At 49.5% G+C, this 11,044-nt stretch overlaps 1 protein-coding gene across 2 annotated transcripts in view; it reads right to left on the reverse strand.

Moving 5' to 3' along the window:
* hdac5 (histone deacetylase 5) overlaps positions 1 to 9,932 on the reverse strand; it is a 42,715-nt gene extending 32,783 nt beyond the window's left edge. Inside the window, exons 1-2 of one of the 2 annotated variants that reach the window (XM_076023719.1) lie at positions 9,632 to 9,932; positions 3,432 to 3,613 (exon numbers count right to left, since the gene is read on the reverse strand). In XM_076023719.1, the coding sequence (XP_075879834.1) occupies positions 3,432 to 3,453 (22 nt within the window). In that variant the 5' untranslated portion in view covers positions 3,454 to 3,613; positions 9,632 to 9,932. The remainder of the gene's footprint in view (positions 1 to 3,431; positions 3,614 to 9,631) is intronic. The other variant, XM_076023720.1, reaches the window with a different exon arrangement.
* Between the last annotated feature and the right edge of the window lie 1,112 nt (positions 9,933 to 11,044).

Raw genomic sequence — 11,044 nt, forward strand, 5'->3', positions numbered from 1 at the left:
CGTGAGACGCAGCATGTTGCGCCGGCTCCTCCTCGAGGAACCAGTCAGAAAAAATAAATAAATAAATAAAAATAACCCAACCAACGCTGGCCGCTGGCTTCCTTCACCGTGCATCAGCCTGTGTGGGTATTATTAATTGAAACTGCTGGCTGCTATTTATAGCCCTTGTTTGTTCCATTCAGCCGCTCCGCCCGCTTCTAAGTGAGCGAAGCTGGACTTTTTCTTTTCTTTTCTTTTTTTTCCCCCGGAGCTTCTGGGCTTCGCGGGACGGCCTCCGTCTATCCCGGGGTGAGGGGGGGGGCAAAAAGATTGATGACGGACGGACAGACAGACAGATGGGCTGCAGAATGCAGCTCCAATAAAGGCCAGATGACTGCTGGGGACGCCTCTGCGTCCGGCTTCCGTTCCAGGAATGATAATGTTCCATTGAATCATTCCGTTGGCGACGTCGTGCCATCGCCACCTCCTCCTCATCCTCTTCCTCCTCCTCCTCCTCCTCCTCCTCGCCACCTCGGTCGCCCCCATCATCCTCACCTGCTCTCCCCTGCTTGGGGGGAGATTTTTTAGCAGGGCTGAATCACACAAGCGGAGGAGGGGAGCGGGGATAAAATACTGGAGGAGGAGGAGGAAGAGGAGGAGGAAGAGGAGGAAGAGGAGGAAGAGCAGCGGCGGCGGCGGCAGCTGCGTTCTGTCGCGCAAAGTTGTGCGACGACGCTGGCTTGAATAAAAAAAAAAAAAAAGACTCGCTCCGCTCCGATCGCAGCGGCGGCGGAGAGACGGGCAGCCGAGCGGGAAACACGCCCGACATCCTGATAAGTGTCTCTGGCGCAACACACATCTGTAATTCAAGGTGTGTGTGTGTGTGTGTGTGTGTGTGTGTGTGTGTGTGTGTGTGTGTGTGTGTGTGTGTGTGTGTGCGAGCGCGTGCTCGTGTGTGCGTCTCCACTGCAGCAGCAGCGGCTCGGCGGATGACTCATCTCTGCATTTCTATTTGAGGCGCATCAACCCCTGGAGTCACACTGCTGCCGTCTGCGTGTGTCTGCGAGGACTCCGGCGTTAGCGTTAGCGCTAGCGCCGCCGCCGATATCCGCGTCCATGGTGACCGCGTCGCAGCAGCTCCCGCTCCGGGTCCGGCGGGCCGAGGGGTCGAGGGGGGTCAGAGGGCGCCGGCACCTTGACCCCAAGGGGAAACTGAACCCACGCGAAACACTTTTGAAGGTTTTTTTTTTTTTTTTATGTGACAGACTGACAACACGGGGGAAATGTTCACAAAAACACCAGAGGCAGCACCTGATGAGTTCATTCAGCGGGTTATTGTCATCGCTTTCCTCGTTAGTCAGCGGCGGCGTGGAGTTTGGTTTTGTTTATTTGCGAGAAACATTCGCAATAATCCAATCCAATTTCCCAGAGCGGCGCCCCTCGTGTTTGTTTCCTGCAATTCAGAAATACGTGCAATCAGAGCGAGGGCTTGTTTTTTGTTTTTTTTTCTTCCCCCTCCTCTACGGCTGAATTAAGAATCAGCTGTTTTCTAACTGCTGAATACGGTCTCGTTTACGTCTCCGTTTGCCTCCTCCTGGTAGGCCGTGGAGAAGAGAGCCTGCCCTGGAGGACGGACAGCAGAGGCGATTGCTCTGAGACTGCGAGGGAAGCCCAGCTTCCCCCCAAAATGTCGGAGAATAAGTGGTCCAACGTGTACTGTTGTGTGTGCATTCCATTGACTAAATATGCGATCGAACGCGCTCATCTTTCGTTCAGAATCAGCAACTTATCGCAGGTAACCGACGCGACTTCCTTCTCATTCATCCCCGCAGCGTCACAGTGCTGAGACCGTGCAGACGCTGAGCGTCCATTCAATTCAATGGGGAAGCATGCAGTGGGTTGATCCACTGCAGCGAAACTCGGCGGTCATTGGATGAAGGCTGGGCTTTGTCCCGCCCATCGGACGCTCGGCGTCCCTGGGGGTCTATGGAGCAGTGGGCTGGCCACGGCCGGCCCGGACGCCCGGCTTCTGCGTGATGATTGGATGATCTGTTTGAGGCGGAGCCCCTTTTTGATTGACAGTGAAATGAGCGAATCAGCGATCTCGAAGTATAAACAATCAGCCGGAGCAGTTTTCAAGTTGTTCATTCCGTTGTTTTGAGTTGATCCCGAGACTCTACGGATCCTCTTAGCGACCTTTGTTAAAAACGTCTAGCGACAATTCCAGCATCTATTACTGGTGTTTTTGTAGACTGCAGCTGCTTGTGTTTGGAGACTCTGACTTCTGACACAGCGGGAGCTGCTGAGCCTCTCCCCCGTCACAAAGCACTCACAGGCGGTCACACTTCGGGAGCTCCAGCTAGCGAGCTAGCTGCCAGCAAGCTGCACATAGTTGCAGGGCAAGAGAGGAAAGCTGGTGTGATTTCTTGCTGTTTCTGAAAGACATGGAGTTGGACAGTGCAACACCTCAGCTGTACAAACTTGTCATTAGTGGCAACGATTGGAGCTACATCTGCAGGTGTAGACAGGAGATTCTCCTCCTTAAAGCAGAACAAGTCTTGAACCCACAATACCATGTGCCAAGACAGTTTAAGCAGCCTAGCTCTGCTGGCCATTGAGAGGACACTGGAAAAGACGGCTAGTTGGTACAACAGGGTCACAGGTCATTTCCGTGAAAGGAATTGAGGGTAGAAGTTACGTATAAGTAAACAAATGCATTTTATGATGTAGGCCGAAAATGAGCTTCCCCTCCTTGAAAGACCAGCAGCCGCCACAGATAGATAGATAGATCGATCGATCAATCGATAGATAGATAGGTAGACCGATAGGTAGATAGATAGATAGATAGATAGATCAATCGATAGATAGATAGATAGGTAGACCGATAGATAGACCGATAGATAGACCAATAGATAGACCGATAGATAGGTAGACCGATAGATAGGCCGATAGATAGATAGATAGACCGATAGATAGACCGATAGATAGGTAGACCGATAGATAGACAGATAGACAGACCGATAGATAGATAGATAGATAGATGGATAGATAATTGGATATTTAATCAAAGACTAAGTATTGTAAGGTAAAGTTGAACTTTTTACATTAATTACTGATGTGTTTTAATCTCAGATGATGTATTGCATGCTGGATGTTGGTAATTCTCCCATGGGACACCAGCAACAACGAAACCTGGAATCGACCTGGTCAACAACATGATGGAGCCACAGATTCGGCGACGGCGGTGAAACACACAGCAGTTCTCGCAGGCTACCACACACACACACACACACACACACACACACACACACACACACACACACACACACACGCTATGACGCCGCAGCGCCGTCTCAAGGCCGACGACCCGCAAGTCGGCGTGCGCTGGCGCAACAACGGATCGCCAACAAAGCGCATCGGAGGAGGGAGCAGAGCTCGGGGCGGAGACGTACCTGAAACGTGCGATGAATTCATGAAGGTCGAACCCCCTCCCTCTCTCTCCCTCTCTCTCCCTCCACGCCTCTCTCGGCCCTTCTGCTGTGTCCGCGAGCTGTGTGTCTGGCGAGCGCTAAAGTGGGTCCTCTGCGTCGGCCATGTGTCGGACGGCGGCCTCCTCCCCCCGGCGTCGGCGTCTCTGCAGGGGGCAACGTCGAGACCGTCAGCGCCGGCGGACCCACGGGCCCGTGTTCGAAAATCGCATCCTCAGTTTTATTTTAGCTTCTCTCTCGCTGAGGATGACACTTTGCTGCATGAGCAATTAAAGCAAAGGAATGCAGATGGAATAAAACAATGCAAGGCAGATGAGACAAACATCTTTCTCACTACTATTACTATAATACCTGTATTACTGTGTAATTACACAAATGCCACGTTCTAATTTACCAATTTATTTCCACTCAATGGAAACAATATCTGCTGCGTTTGTGACTCCTCTGCAGCACATCTTTCCTTTGTACATAGTCTTTTTTTTCCGACTTTATAAGCAGAATCCTGGCTGAGTTTGGCTTGAACTTTTTTCGCTGTATTTAAAAGAACTGGTGTCTCTCTGTTCCCCATCTTTGACTGATTCCTGTGTGCGCTGTGCACCTGAGCCAACATTGAAAAAAGAAGGAGAAGAGGGGAAGGGGAAAAAAAAAATGGAAATGCATCACAAGCTGTATGGCGTTGCTTAAATCTAGCATGCTTGATCGCTGTTGCCACCTACTGGTCATGTCTTTCATGACTCAAAAAACGACGGCGTGGCAAAAACGGTTTCGAGCGGTGAATTGGTGCAGGGGGAAAAAAAATGTAATAGTGTAATAATTATGTAATAATGTAATAATTACGTAATAATTATATATGCGTCATGGTGGACTTTCAAGAGGCATAAATGAATAGAAAACGTCACTCTCTCACACCCTAATTGTGCTCGAGGACTGCTGGTGTGCGTCTGAGGTGATTTGCAGTGACGCGTTTAACTCTGATCCCCCCCCCCCCCCCACAATCCACACAAACACACACAGGATAAAAATATGTGACTAATAAATTAGCTCAAGAATTCACACTCCCACTTGTACGTCAAAATAGAGAGATTCAAAACAACCACGCCAATCAAGCAGCAGCAGCAGCGAAGCAAAGTGCAAAACAACATTTATATTAAATGTATTAGATATTTCATCCTCCTCCGTTTAAAAAAAAAAAAAAGACCTCCTGCTTTATGATCTGAGTCCAGTTTAGGTCCAAGTACATGTAGATTTTAAAGTACAAGTGCTGGAAAGGTTGAAAAGATATTGGCTTTTTTCACGAAACATCAACAGCATCTGATTTGGAACCCATAAATCCTGAAAATGTTCTCCTCCCTAGCAGGCTCTGCGACGGCTGAAGGTAACAAATCTATCCAAGCTATGATAACGAAGATGATTCATCCAAACATTGCAAAAAAAAAAAAAAAAAAAAAAACACTTTCGACATTTTCAAACCAAAGCAAAAACAAAGCAAAGTGTTTGGCCTTCACGAGAGGAGTGCATCTCGTCTGGAGACAGGGGAATGTGGCAGATGCATTTTTGATAATGATTATGTTTGTGTCATTTTTCATTTCGCTTTGTGTCACTTTTCTCAACCTTTCTTTTCTGTGAAACTTTGATTTTGTGTTCAGGCTGTTTTTTGTTTGTTTTTTTTTCATCCCAAGCTTAAGAAACAACAGCCATCAACCATCAGCAGCAGTGTAACAAAGTAGACAATCAGAATTTTAATAATTAAATGAATATCTAATCCTCCTGTGCTTCCTCCATCCTCCTTTGCATTTGCTTGTCTCATTATTTTTCTGTGAAACTTTAATTGTGGCTTCTGGCTGTTTTTTTTTTTTTGTTTGTTTGTTAGTTTTCAATCTCAAGCTAAAGAAACTACAAGTGTTTCTTTTTTCTTTTCTTTTTTCCAACAGCCAAACAGTGCACAAGGTTCTTTCCAGAGTATATAGTAACATAATTAAAGCAAATTATAAAACCAGAATGAAGAATGATTGTAGTGTTTTTATAGATCCGACAATTAAGCCAGTCATTAGACGTGAGCAGGACATTCAGTGAGGTAAAGCACCGGCAGCCGCAGCCCAAGTCTGTTCGCACATTTTCAGGTGAAAAGAAAAAAATAATGAATAATGAATTCGCTCTGAGAACGGATCAAGTTGCCACTCGAGTCCCGAGTCTATACACTTCCAAAGCGAGCCGGAATATAATTTCCCTCTCTCTCCTCCTCCTCCTCCTCCTCCTCCTCGTCTTCGCACCATCCTTTCCTAAAATACCTGGCCCCTCCCACCGCGGAGAGGAGCAGGAAGTGCTGCCTGGCAACGCGGGGGGAGCCGGCTGCCGTGGTAACACTTCACCTGAGCGCCTCTTCCCTAAACAAACAGGCCGGCGTGAGCGAGAGCGAGCGACGCCGTTTGAAATGTAACCCCGGATGGTACACCCAACCCCCACCCCCACCCCTCCACCCCGCCCCCGCTTGCTCCGACTGGCATTTTCACAAAGGCGCACACACATACACACGCGCGCACGAGCGGCGTTCACGGAAGATCTGTCAGCAAACAGTGGCCTCTGCACACAACCTCCACCTGGACAGTGGCAGCAGCAGCAGCAGCAGCAGCAGCAGCAGCAGCGGCGGCTCACGGCTGTCAACGCGCACGATGAAAGAAATCCCCGAGGGCTGATCAGTGACCTCGGCGGTCGTTACGGCGCGGCGACAGCGCCGGCGATGACGCCTTCTATTTGTTTACAAGGGGAATACGAGGCCACTGGGTGACACACGGAAGACACCGGGAGAAGTACAGGGCGGCTGACAACCGCCTGAAATAAAAAAAAAAACACGGAGAAAGATAAAAAATGACTGGATCCAGTGAAGGGGGGGGGGGGGGGGGTCAGAGGAGTCCTGGGCGGCAACAGGATGAATTAGCGAAATAAAACACACAATGTAATCACTTTGAGTGTGATATATATATATTTTTTAAAATCCACCACCGCTTGTCCTTCAGTCGGGATCACAGGGACGCTGGGCATCGTGTACGGCGTCTCCTGCGGCGGAGACGTTGGATCACGTGACGTTTTCAAGGAGCGCGGCTTTCGCGAGTGGCATTCGGTGGTAGAGATCGCCGCTAGGAACGAGAATTCACAGCAACGACTGCTACGGCGAATCATCATCATCATCATCATCATCATCATCATCAAAATAATCATCATCATCATCATCAAAATCACAAAGGAGTCAAAAAGAAAATGCTGAACTTCAACCAACATTTATCAATTACAAGCATTGACACTGGCTTGAGCTCGTCCAGCGCCCCCCTCGAACTCGCACACCCTACGTGCCTACGTGCTTCCACGCGGTGGCTGGCCAGTGCCGACTTTGTCGAAAAGAAAAAAAAAAAAAAGGGCAGATTAATCAGCCCGCCAATTCATCAGTCCTCCTCAAAGGGAAGCGGCAGGGCCTCGGAAGAGGACGGCCTGGACACTTTAAGGTTGCCATCCGCCGTATGGCCCTTAAAGCTCTTACGCAACTAATGGAGGGACCCTTGGCCCCTAATGTCTGACCTCTGACTCCGCTTTCTGATGGAGCTGCAAATCCTCCACCGCCTCCACCGCCGCCGCCGCCGCCACCCGTCCGACTGGACTGTCAGCAGCTGGAACCGCGCGGAGGTCAGCCCTCATCAGCGAGCAAAAGGCTGCCGGACGCAGCGACTCGACGCGGCCGGCGCTCGCTCCTAATTCCTCGGGCTACGTCACCGCCGCGCAGTGAGCGAGCAGAATAGACGCAGAGGGGCTGGCGAGGTAGCCGGCCCAGACTGGAGAGGAGAGATCGCACTGGCGAAAGGCCGCACACTCCGCTTTTTAAATTTCAGATTTTTGATTGAACAGAGACACATTGTTCACACTCTGGTATGTCAATTTTCCCCCACACAAAGCCTCCTGCTACGTCATCCTCTACGACCAGAGAAGATAGAGGAAGGCAGCAATAAGCAAGGCCAGCTGAGAAATACGAGCAAATGCAAGCGGGGAGGACAAAATATATGACGGATTTAAAGACTCCTGCGCTTACACAATCCTTTCCGGGACATTAAATACAGAGTGAGAGCGCACACTTGGAAACTCAAACCCACAAGTTTGCATCTGCGGCCGCCCCCGGGGCTTGTGAGAAACCATATGACCGGTTTCAACAGAGAGAAATATTTCAACTTCACGTCAATGCATCTGGCAGGCTGACGGCGCAGGGCCGCGCACGGCGGACAGCCTGCAGAAGATGACGATGTGCGCTAACACACAAGTGCCCTTTGTTCGCGTTTTCCTATGGAGGAAGCGAAGCCGTGCGCTCGGCCGGCCGGGCCGACGACACGAGGCGAGAAAGAAGACGGGGACAGCCAAAGACACGACCTCTGCGGGTCAGCTAACCCTAAACCCGCTCGACTGGGCCAGATTTTGACACCATTTGGAGAATGTTTTAGCCAATTTTCAAGATGAGGCCCAATAAATGTATGTATAATAAATATTTACATACTTATGTTGACAAGCGGAGGTGTTAAATAATGGCGCACCATCACTATGCATGAGGTTCCACTATATACCTACATCCCTACATTTAAAAACCCATGTATGCCAACTACTACTTCACCTTGTAAATTCCGGTAAGGAACCGCCGAATAAAACAGTTTTTGTAAATGTCTCCGCCAAGACGGAGCTCCAGCACACGGCGACGGAAGATTCTTCACGTTCCCGCACGAGGACGAGAGCTCTGCTTCTAGCTCCGCTCTTCTCTGTTAACCTTTTCTTGTCTAGAACTGGTGACCTGTCAGGGTCCGTGTTGTGGGTAAACAAAAAGGGATTTTTGCCATTCAAATGCTTTCCTTTGCAGGGTGTTGATTCGCTGTCATGAATCCGGGACCGGTTCCATGGCCTGCAGCAGTTTGGTAATTTTGTGACAGGCGGCTACAAAGTCATTTTTTTTAAAAAAAAAGATTCACGACAACATGAAGGTCGACGCCCCTCCTACTGACACAGCAACCCCAGCTGTTCTGGTACAAAACTACAGTATGTCTATGAATTTGGTTGAGTGCCCAGTGTGTTTTAAAACACCTTGCTTCAGTGCAACAATTCCCACACCGACCTCAACTCTCCTTGCTTGTCTATATTGTGAAAAAGGCCAGATGGAGGAGGAGCCAAGAAAGGGGGGGGAGAGAGTATCCACGGTGTATCTGGACAGGCGAGTTCTCACGACTGGGTGCTGGGCAGGCAACCAAAGTCTTTCCTGGGGGCGCTGCATTAATGGCAGGGGGTAACATTCAATTAATCCTCTGAAATTATAATGGAATTGTCATATTAAGGCAGACGAGCCACAAAGTGGAGGAGTTCAGGATTAATTAAGGACGCATTAAGGGCCAAACTCGCAGGATATTCACTGGCCGACAAGAACGATGGATGATGCCAAAGGTTGCCTGTCTTCAGTCTGAGGATTAACCCCAACACAGAGACAACTGCAAACTCAAGTGATGTACACTGGAATTGGTTTCCAGTCAGTACATAAAACGACAGGACGTGTGAGAGGTAGCCAGCCGGTGTCTTGCACAGTTAATTGGCGAAATGTCCTACACTTCCTGCTGGCTCGCGGCCACTCACTAACCATCACCCAAAAAAAATAAAAAAATAAGGAGGGTCGGAGGTGGGGGGTGTTAACCGCCGCCCTTTGTTAGCGCTAACAGCGGGCACGGCACTGTGCACGACTCGGTAACTTCTGCCCGTCGCAAGTCCGGGGCAAACCCCGCGGCTAATCAGTAGCTGCTGCCGCGGCTCGCCGTGGCTCTTTAGCCGCCTGTGGCTGTCAGGTGTCAGCTCGTCCTTTAGCCGCTGCTGCTGCTGCTGCTGTTGGCTGCTGCTGCTGCTGCTGCTGCTGCTGCTGCCGTACAGCGCGAACAGTTTCCAAGTTAGCTCCAGGCTGAGTATTGTGACAACCCTTCCAGCCCTCAGAGTGCTAACAGCGTCCTAGTAATACTGATAGCAAGAGTGGCAAATAGCCGTTAAAGAAAAGGCTTTCTACTCCACTGGTTCCCCCTCCGCCGCCGCCGCCTTGTAGTACAGTCACGCACGCACGCACGCACGCAGGCTCGCACACTCTTTCTTCCCAAGCGCACGGTTACCGTGGATGTCGTGCGGGTCCGCCTCGGTACGCGTATTAGCGCAAAGGTCGCTTCCTTCCCGGCGTCCTTCCCCGCCGAGGCTCGCCGACGTCTCCCTCCGCACCGTCGAGCTCGACTGCGGCTCTTCTTATTTATTTATTTATGTATTTTTATTCCTTCCTTCCGACTCCCTTCGCCCGCCTGAGTAAAATAGTGCGTGTTGAACGAGCGGGAACGAGTCTCGCCTTGCTATCGCAGCCAGTCCTCCATATTTACAGTCGCTCCCTCACTCCTCTCCCTCTCCCACCACCACCAACAACAACATTATTGACGTCCTCCTCCTGCCACGTGACCAGTCTGCTGGGGCTAAAAATAGCCTCAATAGGAACCAATGGAGGTAGACAGACAGACATGGCAGGGAATAGACGAGAGACGGCGCTGGGGCTTTTTTTTTTCTCTCTCTCTCTCTCTCTCTCGCTCTCCCGCAGCACGCCTCGGCTTTTACTCTCCCGTGCTTCCCGCATGGTCTCGACGAATTAAGGCGAAGACAGAGGGGACATGTTTGGTCGGAACAATTGTCGGCTAAAAAACGTCAGTCAAAAAGCATCAGCAGGGCTGTCAAACTGACACAACTTCAACAAGCTCCGTGTTGCTCTATTATCACATCGTGTCATGCGACTTTTGTGTATGTCTAGAGTCATGTAAAGTGTTCGTAATTTCCATTTTTCAACAGTTTCTTTCTTTAGCCGCTAAAATCCCAAAGGTGCTTTTCGATAGTTTTTGCCGTTACGTTGAATTTGCTGTTCACAGGTTCAGTCTCCAGTTTTAAAGTTAAGGGGAAATCAACTAAATAACATCTGTCACTAGCTTCTCAATGGAGGCTAGAATTTCCTCACGCCTCCCTGTGTGATCTCATAAAGGGCACCAATACACCACCGATACTCCTGTTTGTTTCCCTTCTTGCCCTCAGAAGCTCAAACTGAGAATATCTGCAGGAGGCTGTAAACAGAGGGCTAAAAGTGCCATCTTCTCAAGATCTCTGGAGATTTTGGGGAATTAATCATATGTTGGTCCACTGGAGTCCTGAATGAAGGAGGAAAAAAATACTGTCGAAAATGCATACGATGAGGGACTTTAAAAATACAGTCTAATAATCAGTGCAGCACACTTTGAAGAGTGTATTTTCAATTAAAATATAGCATATTCAGATTTTCCCATTTTTGACTGTATTGTTAGGGTTTACAACAAATTACTGCCTATCAGGTACTTGCCTATAGTCCTGGTTTGGCTCCATTAAAACCGAGCCTTGTCTTAGTCCTGACAGTCCGTGGAAGTCAAGCTAACCTTCTAATGTGAGCTCAATCAGCTGCTCTAAGAGAGGCAACCCACGTCACCTGATGTCTCAGCTGATTCCCCTTCAATGCATGCAATTGG

This window comes from Nelusetta ayraudi, unplaced genomic scaffold (assembly GCF_046127955.1).
Source record: "Nelusetta ayraudi isolate G7.1 ecotype Tasmania unplaced genomic scaffold, CSIRO-AGI_Nayr_v1 ptg000016l, whole genome shotgun sequence".
NCBI classification, from domain to species: Eukaryota; Metazoa; Chordata; class Actinopteri; order Tetraodontiformes; family Monacanthidae; genus Nelusetta; species Nelusetta ayraudi.